This window comes from Larimichthys crocea, chromosome XII, assembly GCF_000972845.2.
Source record: "Larimichthys crocea isolate SSNF chromosome XII, L_crocea_2.0, whole genome shotgun sequence".
In the NCBI taxonomy this organism is placed as follows: Eukaryota; Metazoa; Chordata; class Actinopteri; family Sciaenidae; genus Larimichthys; species Larimichthys crocea.
The window spans coordinates 20,510,017-20,525,083 of NC_040022.1; the positions used below are offsets into that span (position 1 = coordinate 20,510,017).

Sequence of the window (15,067 nt, forward strand, 5' to 3'; positions counted from 1 at the left end):
TTGATTGTTAATGTTTGTCAATGGCATAATCACACTTTTGGTGAATACTTCTAATGCAATGCAATAGAAATAATCATATAATTATACATAAAAATGCTCATCATTATTTTAATGTACATTTACATTTTGAAATCAGACGACTGAGTGGATGAAATCTGAAATATTGGTAAACTACATGTCCTGTTCCTACTATGTATTTGTTTTACGTCCAGTTTACTGTTCCCTATGTTAACTATTTAACTGTTTTATATCATAGATAATAATATTTTATTGTGATATTCTGGGTGATTTATATGTTTTGTGTAAGTGCAGCCCCTTATTTTGAAAAAACAAACAAAACAAAAGCTCATTTCTACAGTTTAACACCATTCAACAGAGACTTTATTTCCAGTTTAGCAAATAATTTACTGCCTTCAAAAGAGTGTATTCATATATGAAGCAAAGAAATGCTACTGATGATAAGAGAAGAATTAAGTCTACAAAGCAACAGTCTCCAAGATCCTTCATTTGGCACAGTGAATGAAATTACATTCACTGTTCAAACAATCAGTTGTAAATAAATACATAATGCATCACAGCAAGCAGCCAAGTTTGTAATTTTTCATCAACATAGTGCATACAACATCAAATCTGATAACAATGATAACTGTCAATAACTATAATGATAATGGCAAGATTGAGCAGAAGCAATATAATTTACAATCAGTGCATGCTCTAAGCATAATGACATTCATGTCCTCACCTTTTCTTACATGTCATGTGACACTGGGTGACGACGCACTCCAGAAACAGCGAAGAATAAAATAAACACTGTCTTTGTAAACAGTATTGCAACAACAGATGAAACACTTAGGGACATTAAATTATTTAACATTATATTTTGGCACTGAATTTTCATTACATATATAATGAAAATATATAACCTCCCACCACCTTGTATAAGTGTATATATGAGGCTTATATATATGTATATAATTTAGTATATATATCAACCTCAATCAATATTAAGTCAGATATTTACATTCAATTTGTGTGTGTGTGTGTGTTACACACACAGAGAGAGAGAGAGACAGAGAGAGAGAGAGAAAGACAAAGTGTGGAAGCGAGAAAACGACTGTGCTGATCACAAACCTTTTCTCATGATAGAAATTAAAGTATTCTTCTCGTTTACTGTTTCACTTTGTAAAAATGTAACATAGCCACTCTAAAAATGAAAGAAAAACATTTGGTGTGTACTATATGCTCATTACTGCAACTTTTGATAGTTACAAATAAAGTATTGCCAAGTTCTCAAATGTTTGGGCCTCATAATAATTCACCTTAATAAATAAATCAATTTTGCCTTCACTCTTTTCCCCCTCTCGTGTTCTTATGACTCCCACACTGTTATTTCTGTCTTTGCTGTCAATTTCTTACCCGTCATAAGGCACCAGTCCTAATTATTCAGAAAGCTGGATCGTGAAATAGGACCCACGTTTGGCAAACCTCTGTATCAGTGCGATAAATCAAAATAAAGCACTTCCGCAATTGATAAACCAAAAAAATACAGTGATGGTAAACCAGAAAGATAATTTAAAATGAATGATAAAAGGGGAGGCGAGGCCTTATAGTACTAAGGAATTTGTTTTCCAAAAGAATCAAATCTTTTTGTGGTTTTAAATTCTCACCAGCATTTTCTCCTTTTAAATGGATACTTCATACTCCCGTGTATCCTGTGGTCAAAGTAAGACATCAGTCAGTAAAAAGACTCTGAAATGACAAAAGAGTGTGAAGGAAAATATACACATGCAGGAAATTATTAGCCTTGTACTTACCCCGGCCTCATAAAGTGGGTTGTTGAAATCAGACTCGACTGTAATTGGACTGTAGGAGTGTGTGTGAGAAAGAGATTTCCAGAAGAGCGGTTTCCATTCTAGTCTGCATATGCTGTGAGTGAGTGAAATGACATATAACCACATGAATAAAGGAAGGAAGTAAAATCAGTGTTACAGCAGCAGAGATTGTTGTGTGTGTAATGTCCCTTTGATTACCCGGGTACTTACTTTGTATAGTACATGTAAATTCCTCCAATCAGGAGGATGACCAGGATGATTGGCAGAATTATTGCCAAAGCAATGTTCTCACTCAGAATCTGATGGGACGGCTCAAATGACTGGGACACTGTGAAATAGTTAAAAAGTCATCACAAGAACTGTGTCATAAAAGCTGTGATGTTTTTCTGTTCACCATGCAGTCTTGACTTGGTTATTAATCTAAAATGTTACATTAAAAATAAGCTGCTAAATCTGGAGAAACCCGTTTACTATTGTAGTAGTGTCTATCACAGTGTTGTTTGTAAAACCACCACTATTCATTCATTCATTCATTCATTCATTCATTCATTCTTTCTTTCTTTCTTTCTTTCTTTTATTCCTTTTCCATAACTACCTATCCTGGAACCAATCCCAGATGACATTAGGCAAGAGGCAGGGTACACCCTGAGGTGACAGTGCTAACCATTGCACTGCTGTGCTGCCACTACCACCTCTAGATGGTACTAAAGTAGGTCATACATGTAGTGGCTTTAAATATTATGTCTAAAGAAACTTTGTAAATGTGTACACACATATATCACAAATAGGAGAAAAGAAAAGAATTCACCTTCTAATTTGTGATCATCCAAAAGCTCCTCATATGCAACTGTGTGAGATGAAGATAACAAAGAGAGACAAAATTAATTATTGTAAATAAGACCATAAGGTCTTAAATGCACCTTCAGGATCTCAACATATATTTATGCTGATCTAGATTGTATTATTAAGATAATGCCACAAAACAAAACAGTTAAAGGCAGCTAATGTTAAAAAGGTTGGAAAGTTCAGAGCAGTGTCTGAGAATGGTGAGACAATGAAAACCTCTACCTTTGCAAAATGGCGGCGGGCTGTTCCACTGAGAGGGATGGCCGGGAACACAGCTGATAATGACCTCACCGATAAGTTCATAGCCCTCATAACAGAAGAAACGCAGAGTTTCTCCCGCCTGGTAGCTGTGCTTGTACAAAGTTTGGTAACCATTGTCAGGGACGCCAGGGTTTGGGCACGGGTCATATTTTACTGTTCAGGGCACACAGACACACACAGAGGACAATCATGAATTTGCAGTTAATTCCTAAACTTGCAGCAATACACATCATGAACAGACAGAGAAGAGTGCAGGAGTGGGACTTACAGACACACTTCGGGCTGCGGTCACTCCATTTCGGGGTGCCAGTGTCTCGTCCATGGCAGGAGATTTGGCTGGGACCTTCTAGCTGATAACCTTGGTTACAAGAGAAACGGACGACTGTTCCAACTGCAAAACCTGCTTCAGGACGCACTGAGCGTGCTCCGTTTACAACCTCTCCTGGATCAGGACACTGCTGGACTGTAGGGACCAAAGCGGGACACACATGACTGCATTTAACTTGATCCTGCCATTGGACATCTTTAACAATACTTCAATAGAAAGAACAGAGGAGTGATAGCAACATGAATCAAGACAAAAGTCAAAAATGAATACAACATTCTTTCTATCTGGTGTTTAGATAGTCAAGTACACATCAAACTAAAAACTTCTTCTCTAGTTTAACTTCTATCTTTCACCTAATCTAACCTTTACACGTAATGGTCATACTTCTTAGCTTCTATTTAACCTTAACAAAGGTTTCTCTGTGGAGTGTTTATGTCCCACTACTTGTCTCACCTTTAACACATGTAGGTGGACTGCTGCTCCAAGAGAGATCCCACTGGCAGGTGACGATATCAGAGCCACTGATGTCATATCCTGGTTGGCACTGATAGGTCAGCACACTGCCTCTCACAGGGGAGGTGTGGGATGAGCTGATCCAGCCAAAATCAATTTGGGGGAGGGTAGGGCAGGTGTCATTTGGCTCAACCTCTGCACGATACAGACAGAGAGCGATGAAAAAATGAAACGGTTGTTCATGATTAGTTCCACAGTAGTGACAGAGGTCACAGATAGATTTCTACATCAGGATGTTGTTTTATTCTAAATGTAAAAATGTGCAGGATCAAGATTTTTACACTTTGAGGCATGAAGCCAGTTACCAGAGTGTGTACCTACCATGATAATGAATGAGGAATCCCTGACTCAGGATGAAACTGGAATCATCTGGATCACTTTGAAACTGAATGGTGACCTCTGACCCCCCAGACACAACCTGGAATCGCTCTCTGGACCCGAGGTATTGTCCGATCACATGGGACATGAGATCACGTCCGTCAAAAACGGTCAGCACATCGGTGTGGCGGATATTTAAACTTAAAGAAGGAAAAACAAGAAAGAGAGAGAGATTTAAAACAAGACATCTAACCACCTAAATCACAGAGAAGACATTCAAAAGACAGAAGATTATATAAAGCTGCAATATGATTTATTATTTTACTTTCAATGTGGAACAGTTTACAGATTTAAAATGGATGTTCAGTAATCTATGTACAATCTGTAAATACACATTTACCACAATGTAAACTTAATAAAACAGAATAACATGAGTTGAAACTGTGTACATATGGTGCACATATGAGTTGATTTTGACACCAGGAGGCTATCCGGTCAAATTGTTGTTTGCACATTTACTGCACAGTATTTCTGCGTCACATATACTGGATGGCGAACCCTAGAAATGTTGTCAGAATCAGATTATCTGACACATCAAACATCAAATAGCTGATCTTTACATTTTGTGCTCAGTGGATAGTGATTCTGCAAACAAGAAACACTTTGCTGAAACCATCAAATACTGAATACAAGGTTATGCAGTACACAGGGTGCAATTTTTTTCTGATTGTGGATAGAATTACAAATAATACAAAATGTTGTAAACATGTCCTCCTTCTAAATTGTCAGAGTGCCAACCTGTACAAGGTTGGATCACTGTCTCTGTCCAATATTATGGTACATGTAGTTATGTCGCCTGTTGAGCTCAGCACTTCAAACTTGAACTTGAATCAGCAATACTCACATCTGGACATCCAGTTCGATGCGTTTCTCCTCGTTACCATGGATCTGCCATACACAGTCTAGCCCCTTGGAGTAGCTCTGGGGCCAATCAGGAGAGAGGATGGTACCTGAAGGCTCGGTCAACTCCCCTCCACACAGAGCTTACAGAGCAAAAGAAAGGTAAGAAACTGAGGTGAGAACTTGGACTGGGAGACTGAGAGAATGACGAATTAGAAAATAAATTAGAAAGAGAAAATCAACTGGATAAAAATTAAATATTAATGGAGGGAGAGGAAATAAAGACACTGAAACGATCAAGGAGAAATGATAAAGAGAGCACATAAAGAAAAGAGATGTGATGAATAGTAGCGAGTGCTTACTTTAAACCTTCATTAGTTACACATACGTGCTGTTTCCATGGCATCATTAACTTATTTGTTTATTATCCTGCAGATCAATTACAGAGTATGATCAAGTAAAGAATATGAACAATGATCACTTTGACACTAATGTCTTATTGTTTCATATTAACCACAGCAACTTATAGCCTTAGCAGAAACACATCACAAAGCGTGTCAGTGAGGAGGTGACAACTCCAGGGTGCAAACTGCAGCGATAGGAGCCAAATGTAGCACTTCTATTTATATGCAAACCCACAATTTTGCCTGTGAGAACACATTCAATTAGATTCTGTTTGGGGGATGCTGTTGACTTCACATACAAGGCAAATACTTGCTCTCATACAAAGCACCTCCTATTAAAAATTAAGCATGAAAATGTGAAGCCACACACACACACACACACACAATAAACACTTCCTTGGGAACATTTTAACCACAGCATTTGTCAAATATGTTTCAGAGAGAGTGCACAACGGGTGAACATGAGCAGTGTATAACATCACCAGGACTAAATACTGGAAAGCAACAAAGAGATCTATAAAAATATGACCAAACACAGATACAAGTGCTCCTGCTGAACATCACTGCTACTTGTGCTTTCCTGCAAGTGGAAATATCCCACAGCATATGCTTTCAGATCTTTAACGCTTGGTTGAAACTATAACACCTGTGTTTTTATTCAGTGCCTGACCCGGAGTAATTTCTCTGCCAGTTTTATATCTGCCACAGTCTCTCTGTTGCACTCAGTTTTCACAGCATGCCAGCAGATTAGCACATGAGTCAGTGTGTCTGTAGTCTTCAGGCTACAACATCTTGAGACTTCAAGCATCTATCTCAACATAATTCAGTTAGAATATTAATGAATGAAATGACTTTCAGGCTTCATGGAAAAACTTACAAAATCCATGTGTCCAGGAAATATGGATTCATAGAAGATTTCTGATTCAGTTTCATTTTCTAAACTGCTGGCATAAAGGTTGATATATTACCAAATTCACTTATTTCAAATACAGCCAAGGGTCAACCCTGAAACTTACCTTTGCACACAGGCTCGCTGTCATTCCAGTGGGGACTGCTGGGATCGACACACTCAATCGTCCCTGAACCTTGTTCCATGACAAAGCCTGGAGAACAGGTGAAGGTAACAGTGGTGCCCAACTGATATGTGATATCACTGCTGCTGAAATTTCCATGAGGCATGTAGGGCTCCCAGCAGTGTTCATCATCGAAAGCTTAAAAAAAGCAGATAAAAAATAAATTAGACATAGTGTGTGTCTGTGTACATTGGTCAGAAGCAAAAGCATTTCTGTGTTTCCTATGTTTTATTTTCATATTTTAGTAGTCGTTCTCCAGCTTGATGATATTAAGCAATCATTTAATTGAGAAGGGAGTGTAGCTTGTCACTTGGGATGATGCAGAATCTCAAACCGTCTTGGCTAGAAAAGGCTCAGGTGTAAGATGCTAAAAGCTGAAGCAGCGAGTATCTCCAAAGCCCTAAATGAATCCCACTGAAGCATGGGCAGGCTGTAAACACTTTTGTCGCTCATTATGTACGTATAAAAAACAAACTGATGAGAAGAAAGCCTTAGTTTTCTACAGGGCTGTAATCTATTCTATGTAACAAAATGATCTATTAATAAGTTAATTATCTATTAAAATGAACTCATAACATAATCTGTAACAAGTGGCTAGTCACCTCCAAGGCTTTTAAAATCTTATAATTGAATTTTCAAATGAATCATCCCTAACTCGTTCAGGCAGAATGCTGACCCAGGTACTGAATATTACACAATAATGAGGTTGGAAGGATATGCAGCTCTGCCACTGCCTTTGTGTTTTGCTGAATGTGGAAAAAACCTCACGTAGGGAAACGCATGCAGGCTGAGTATCTCAAGGCTCACCCTCGTATCTCAGAGCCAAAAGCAGAGGGATGGAGGACGAATCAGCTGTGAGCTCCAGGTACAGTGTGGAGCCCTCACTCAGCAACCCACGCTCTGGGACATCATCCATGTCTGAGTCAAAGAGCGCTGAAGACAGGGAACTGTTTCCACTGCGCACAATTAACCTGTGAGGAACAAAGATGCCAGATAGTAAGCTTGAGAAAAGAGGGAGATGCTGTGATTGCTGTCTGAATAGGGATACATTCATGTGCATTTATAGCAGATTGAAAGCATCATGTCAGTTTTAACAAATACAACACTGGTGTATATTTTAGCTATTTTTCTATATAAAATGTGAAATCAAGATTTTTTTTTCTTCTTCTGTGATGCTTAAATGAAAGTTTTTAGTTTAGATTAGATAATTGTAAAGGTTTGTTCTGAAACTTTAGATACAGACAAACAATTTTATTTTGGCATTATTTATGATAATTACCTGTAATGTTTACATATAATTAAAGAATGATGCTGGGTAGTGAGAAATAGAAACAAACAGTCTACCTATCCTACTTGGGGAGGGAAACATTGCATTATGGGTAGAAGAAAAGGGTAACCATTAAGGGAATAAAAAATAGGACAGCACTGCAAAAAGTCTATTGTCTAATGTCTAACATAAATCTTGTAGCTTTAGTGAGGTAGAATTTTAATTTTAATTAGTATGCTCTAAGTATGCTTTAATAAAATGGATTTCAGTTCAACTGAACATAAAGTAATGGTCAGAAAAATAAAAAGAAGGCTGACTGACTTAGAGCTTTTTTAAAAAGTCTTTAAGGATTTGTGGAAAGATACCAGAACAAAAAATACAAACCTGATGATGGGATGATTCTGTGATATATAAACTAGTGGAAACATAAACTTACTTATCATCATCCTCATCCAGAGCAATCCTCTCAAAGTGTAGGTGGAGTCTGTGTCCCTCTTTGGCCTCTATCAACCAGTGGCAGCTAAGATTATTTCCATTACTGTGGTTGCTGACAGATGGAGGTGGTGGAGACAGTATCCGGCCCACTGTTGCATTACGAATCCACCCTCCACAGGACACAGCTAAGGCAAACGAACATCCTACATATTATTTTCAAAAGACTAGCTAATATTGTAACTGTTGATTCAAATCCAAATCAGTTTACTGACCGACACATTGTGGCTCAGGGGTGCTCCAGTGTGGTTGTGTTGTGTTAACACAAGTAGCCACCTCATGGCCACGAACCTGGAAACCAGGATCACAGTGGAAGTGTGCCAGACCTCCAGGGTGGATGTCTGTCACGGTCACACCGCCACCCTCAGGAGACAGGGGGAATGGGCAGGACAGCAGAAAGGCTGTTGATTTTGATGAAACAGCAAGGGAATTAAATTTATTTTGTAAAATGGAAGATAAAGAGTTAAGGTTATAGTTCAAAAGGATCTTTTCGTTTACAAGTTAATATATGTTTAACTTGTGAGTTACTAATCTCTGCATTCTGATCATACATCTCTAGCTTTTCTAATTCACAATTTTACGTGTCATTTATTTCAGTTACAGTTAATTTACCTTGATAGTGCAGGCTGAACATGCCATGGTTGCTCTGTCGCAGACTGCGATAGTGTATGTACACCTGATTGGTTGTGCTGCGAATCACCTGACCCTCTCTCATCAGGGTCTCGTTGGCTAAGAGCTCCGGTCCCAAACCTCCATACCCCATAATCGTCAGGGACTCCTTCTTAGAAAGGTTCACCTTCCTCACCTAGAGGGAAAAAAAAGGAAATAATGACATGTAACCTGCTCTGACAGCATTTATTTAATAAATAAATTTGCCAAACAATTCAGTAACAAGTGGAACAATGACTGATCTACAGCCTTGTCTAACTAATGACATACTGTACAGTGATAATATTGCACCTTTCAAATGAACAAATAAAAAACGTAAATAGAGAGTGGGCTGCATGATTTTAATTTAATTTAATAATGAAAGGCATTATATTGCCATCTTTTCAATGGTCTTTGTTCTGTTTAATTAACTAACATTCCACTTGTGCCTCATTAGCTAAAAGTTAATAGTGTGTAGCTGATTACAGTGTACTCTCCTGTGATTACTGCTTTGTTTTGTTCTTAAAATGCAGCTAATGGTTTAGGTTTACCCCCTCAACATACACCACCGACCCTGCCACTATTTATTAGACTGAAATTGTGACACACAGGCCTGAGCATGTTTCAAAATTTGTGTCTGAGATCACATAAAATAAAAGATAGAATTAGCAGTAGAATATCTATACTTAAGTCTTATTTATCATTATACATTGGAAAAATGCATTTGATTTATGGATTTATAGCAGTGCACATTACCTGAATTTCCACACCATAACCTGCATACACAGTAATGCTGTAGGTGCATTCCAGAGGGGAAAAAGATGATGTTGATGCAGGATCTGGTGACTCAACAACATCCTCCATTGCTGACAAAGTTGCATTGCATTGTACTGTGATGAGAGGGAAAGGACAAGAGAAGGAAAAGTAAAAAATGTGTGTTGAGAAATACATCAAATGGATTTTAAATTCACTTCATACAGGAAAGCTTTAGCAAATATGCATAGTACTCTCACTCTCTCTTTTTTTGAGTGGTGAGAGGTCATAAATTGCATTTTTCCTTAATTATATCCTAAGAACCTGTTTTTTAAATGGGGATTGGGGGAAGAATTGTTGCGAACCTGTTTTTTAAATGGGGATTGGGGGAAGAATTGTTGCTGAGAGCATTCAGCGATGTAAAGATAGGAGAGAAGTTACAATGTCTTTTATTGAACTGTGAACTGTGTATGAAGATGCCTCATACACTCCCTTCACTGCACAAACCAAGCATATAAAAGCATATAGAACCAAGTTCTAAAGCATATAGAAAGCACAATGCTTAGTGCTGGTTGCACACAATTTATTGGTTGTATTAATTGAGGCATGTGTACTTGTGCTGGAATTAAATAGTTACATGGAAGCTTCTCTCAAATTAGAGGATGCAGATGGGCCACACATACTTCTTCTGCTGTTGTCAGATGTAGCACGATGCTGTAGTGATTTAGCAAACTGAAAGGAAGACCTTAATCTTGCAAGCAATTATGTCTGGCTGATACTGACAAGAATTATAACCATAGGAGGTCAGACTCTGCTTGGCTGCCATTATTGCTGTAATAAAATAAAAACTGTAAAACTCTGGCATCCACATAAAGGCATTTACTGGTCGAGGAATGTATAAAAACAACAATAATAAGGTATGCTTGGGTCTGCATCCTTCAATTTAATTGACAAAAAGCACACTGTGATGTTAATCTCTTTCAATAGGTCAATTAAAAAAGATGCAAATCATAATCATCCATGACACCAAAAACGAAGTGCACTGCTGGATAGGTAGAAACAATTAGACTGTGCAAATCATCAGTATATCTAATGAATCAAGGGAAACACTCCAAGTAAATCATATCTGTCAGTGCAAATCTTTGTGGTAAGCATGAAAGTTGTTAATTACGTAGTGTGTGTAGTTTTATCTAACTTGTAACAAATATTAATAGCATCCATAACTTTTGTTTGGTATCATGCTGAGATAAAAAGGTGCCAGTACTTTAACTAGCAACTGCATACATTTGTGCATTGTTGGTAAGACATGTTTCTGGGCTTACTGTTTTAAGATGAATGCTCAGCAAAGCCTACTATAATGTGAGTGCTTCCTGTTACATTTCCCTGTATAGAGAAACAGCAAAAATGTTTTAATACTGGGGTGTTTAGATGCAAAATTATTTCAATATGTTGGTTAAATCACACCCACCATAGACTGGTCCTGTCTTTTGTCTTTACTGGTACTGTTTGTATAATGGGAGATAATCCCTAATACTGGATACTGTAGACAAGATCAAAACTCTAAACCAGTGATCAATTTGGGGTCTATGTACCAAAAGGTGTAAATGTACAACTTCTTTTACTAGGCAGAAAGATTGTAGAGTAGCTCAACTAATTTGGAAAACACTGGAATTGTGATTTGGTAAAAAAACAAAAAAAACAAATCCACATAACAGCCTGCCTTATCATCATTAATTGGCATTATGTAGTTGCCAGTAAATGTACACTAATTGAATTGAGTAAAAATTAAAAGTCCAGCGAGTACTTGCTGAATTGAAGCACTGCCTTGGGAGAAGCAATGATATGTTGGATTTCGCTGCATTAAATTATTTTATTGACTGCATGACTGTCTGAAACTGCCGCTATGCTTTGGTAGAATCAAATTATTGACCACCACTTATAATATAAATGGCATCTGGAGAGGAAAGGGTTTTACAGTCCATTTGGCTAACAATGCACGGCAACAAAAAGTGTCAGTTAGACGCATCAATAAAGGGAAAGCAACCCAACACTTTTCACTTATATGGAAGATTATGGAAGTGACATAAGGTGATTCAGTGTTAACTAAGCATGTAGGCAGGTGTGACTAAATAAAGAATCTGGCCACTTGTATGCACTAGACCAACAGGATATAAGGTAAATAAGCTTATTTGCTCTCTTGCGAAGAGGTTCTGTAGATTAAATACTGCTTGTAGCTGGAGCCAGCAGCTGGTTAGCATTAGCTTAGCATCAGACTCCTTGCAAGAAGGCAAATAAGTCTGGTTCTGAAACACACATGCACGCACACACACACACACACACACACATTTCACTCCTCACATCTGGTTTAATCAGCTGACCCACCTCCTACCTACTCAATCACATTTCCTCAACTCTCGTTCGCAGATGATGCTGTTGCTGTGGTGTCTTTTATTTCATGACCAGAATGAGTAAGAGCTCTCATCCACTCGACATGAGGGCTACACAGGCACCTCAGCCAAAGGAAATGCCTGTTGTCTCACCTAATTTCTGACAATCATTCATAGAGGATGCTATTCTATTCTTCACCATGATGGCATTGTTGACTGACTCATTTATCAAATTAAAACTTCTTTTGTTATGATATTTAGACAATAACAGAAGTGATATTAGTATCTGTGGTTCCACTCAGTTGATTCAGTTAATAAGTTGTTTTAATAAGTTTTATGTTTGTAATATTAACTAAAAGACAAGAAGTATGTTTTTTATTGTGAAGATTCTTCTGGATATAGAAATTTTCACTTCATCATTTCTTCTAGTATGAGTCCATGCCCCTCTTGTATGTTTCAAATCTAACTTTTCTCGCAATACATCTTGTCCTTTCTGACCCATTGTTGATGAGAAAATAAGAAAGGATTTTAGTTAAAATAATTATTAGATCTCACAGAGAGAGCTGTAGGACAAAGGGTAAATGTGTTTGTGGTTCAGTTGGCCACCTAATAACAGACCACTGCTCTTTTCAGTGTTAGCTGTCCTAACCATCATCTAAGTCAAAGATACACATGTTCATATGAGACTTAATATTGATATATCTAGCAGGAGCCTTTTCTCAGCAGTTCAGGCTGGTAAAACAATCTTCAGTGTATTAACTCTTTGCATTGTGACTCCAAAAGTTTGAAGTGTGAATCCTAAAATGTAGAAATATGAGAAGCAAGTTATTCTTGCAGAAATAAAACCAGAAGTTTGGCCTTAACACATATTGTTATGTGCAAATGTTAGCTGTGAGCTAAAAATCTAAAATCATTACTGGATAATGTCTGTGTTACACAATATCACTTCATATTATTAGCAGGTAAATTGCTGCAGTAATATAGCATGAAGTTAGGTTGACTCCATAGCTAGCTTAAAAATAGCATTAAATCTTGAAAAACTGGTTTAGAAAAAGTGTTGAACTTTTCTAAATAATATAAAGAACATGTAGATCTTTACAAGTAACTCACATGTACAATAACCTGTTGATGTTTCACCATGAATATTTTATGACAACATGTTTCATGTTACCTTGTCTGTCAAGTTCTCCTTGTTACTCTGAGAGGCAGAGAAGAGAAATTATTGAAGTCGCATCATTCAGTAGGAATTTGTCATCACTGCTGGCGGTACTGAAAACTGATCACCTCTAATGCCAATTCTGAATTATTTGTTCAAGTTGTTTTTGTTCACATTGCTTCATAAGAAATTTAACTTGCATCAATAAACAACCGAGACTGAAGGGAAACCAGGTGGTGGCATGCAAGTACCTGGCATGTGCATTGTGGTTATGGTGGTTGTGGTGATCAAAGTAGTAGTTGTCTCTTCCTCTATGGGCAGCGAGGACATGGTATTCCTTGATCCTGTCTGGCTGGAAGCAGAAGAGGAACTTAAAGCTGTGGTGAGCAGCCCTGGTGATATGACTGTTGCTGTTGAATCGGTCTGCCCGAGCCCGGGCACAGCCTGCGTTGGGTTGGTGGTAGTACCTGCAGAGTCCAAAGGTTCAATTCAGTGTTTGTAATTTCCAATGAGCAATTACCTACATTGCATTACCAAAGCCATACAGGCCTGTGTAGTGTACCTGTGCCTGCAGGCGCCTCTCCTAAGTATTCCTTACTCTGCAGGGCAGCATGGATCAGGTCACCCAGAGGGTAAGAGTCTGGGGTTGATGTTGGTGGTGTATCAGGCTCAGGGGTCATAAAGCTCATACCTGAAATAGCCAGGACTAATTATTATTTGTTATTCGAAATCAAAAGGTAAAAAACTGCACATGGGAAGCAAACTGCATTGTAAATAACACTCACTAACATGAACAAAACACTCTGCCTCGGAGTCCTTAATTGTGCATGCAATACAGAACACACATACACACTTATGCACACACACAGTTACCTGAAACTAGGTGGATCATGGTGACAGACAGCGTCACAGCAAGGCGTGTGAACCCCATGGCTTTGGATGAAACTGAATGACCTGAGAAGGTTAAAGCGGGCAGATTGATTATCATCAACTATCATGTAAATAGAACAATTACTGTATCTTGTACTGTAATGTAATTGCTTATTAGTAGCGTGTAATTAGTGCATGTTGCACAAAAATAACCCACGTGTACTGGAGTGGTAATACACAGCAATGTATTTGTCAATTTATTTAAAATTTGCTCGTAATTCAGGTACAGAGAATGTGTTTACATCACACAGGCCACAATGACTCGGATTGGAGGATGCGATTTGATAACCTACTGTAAAAGCTCAGCTCCGTCAATTCGGAAAAATATCAATTTTGTTTATGCTATACAAAGGTGTAAACGACAAGAAAAAAAAAAATGCTTTTTACAGGTCCGAGAAAAGGGAACAGGTACACATCGCACACGGTGTAAGGTTAAATATTCAGGCTTCCCTCTGCATTTTCTCACCCAAATCTGCAACAACATGCCCGAAAATGCGCTATTCCAAAATTCACCAAATGAGCCTGCCCTCAGCGCAGGTACACTCTAAACCTTATTCTATTATCAAGCTGTTAATGGTAATGTGTCAAAAAGCACCTCCGCTCTTATTCAAGGCGTTTCCTCGGTGAAATTACCAGCCTGATGTGTGACAAAATGATGGGGCTATACGAGGCAGCATCACTCGCACCTCCCCCGGCCCTCTTTGTGCGGAGGACGATTTTTTGGCATCAGTCATCACTACCCTGAGACCGACAACCATCTCAGCAACGTTGAAAGGTGCCTACCGCTTACCTTTGTCTTCCAGAATGCGTCCTGTGTTCTGTTACTTGGACTGTATCCTGTTGCTTTAGGCCCCGAGAACACGGCGGGGTTTGTGCTGGTGAGATGCCCCTAGCTGGTTACCGTGTGGTTGACGCATTCGGCTATGATGTGAGGGCATTTGTGTTGAAGCTTCAGGTGC

The 15,067-nt window shown here is 38.4% G+C and overlaps 1 protein-coding gene across 1 annotated transcript; it reads right to left on the reverse strand.

Moving 5' to 3' along the window:
* Nucleotides 1–353: 353 nt before the first annotated feature.
* On the reverse strand, nt 354–15,030 carry sez6l2 (seizure related 6 homolog (mouse)-like 2). The gene is made up of 19 exons (XM_019274291.2): nt 14,899–15,030; nt 14,052–14,132; nt 13,741–13,869; nt 13,430–13,645; nt 9,639–9,772; nt 8,847–9,039; nt 8,450–8,635; nt 8,179–8,362; nt 7,283–7,446; nt 6,419–6,613; nt 5,003–5,141; nt 4,102–4,298; nt 3,721–3,915; nt 3,208–3,402; nt 2,901–3,092; nt 2,641–2,679; nt 2,043–2,160; nt 1,815–1,926; nt 354–1,712 (listed from the first exon to the last, which is right to left on the reverse strand). The coding sequence occupies exons 2-19, from the start codon at nt 14,107–14,109 to the stop codon at nt 1,683–1,685; spliced, it is 2,676 nt and encodes an 891-aa protein (XP_019129836.2). The 5' UTR covers nt 14,110–14,132; nt 14,899–15,030; the 3' UTR covers nt 354–1,682.
* Between the last annotated feature and the right edge of the window lie 37 nt (nt 15,031–15,067).

Bases quoted from the DNA above. Each gene is read 5' to 3' on its own strand.
- sez6l2 (XM_019274291.2), bottom strand. From the start codon at position 14,109: ATGGGGTTCACACGCCTTGCTGTGACGCTGTCTGTCACCATGATCCAC. The intron at 13,646-13,740 runs GTACACTACACA...TGGACTCTGCAG, and splicing joins AGAGGCGCCTGCAGGCACAG to GTACTACCACCAACCCAACG. The intron at 8,636-8,846 runs GTAAATTAACTG...CAAAATCAACAG, and splicing joins GTTCAGCCTGCACTATCAAG to CCTTTCTGCTGTCCTGCCCA.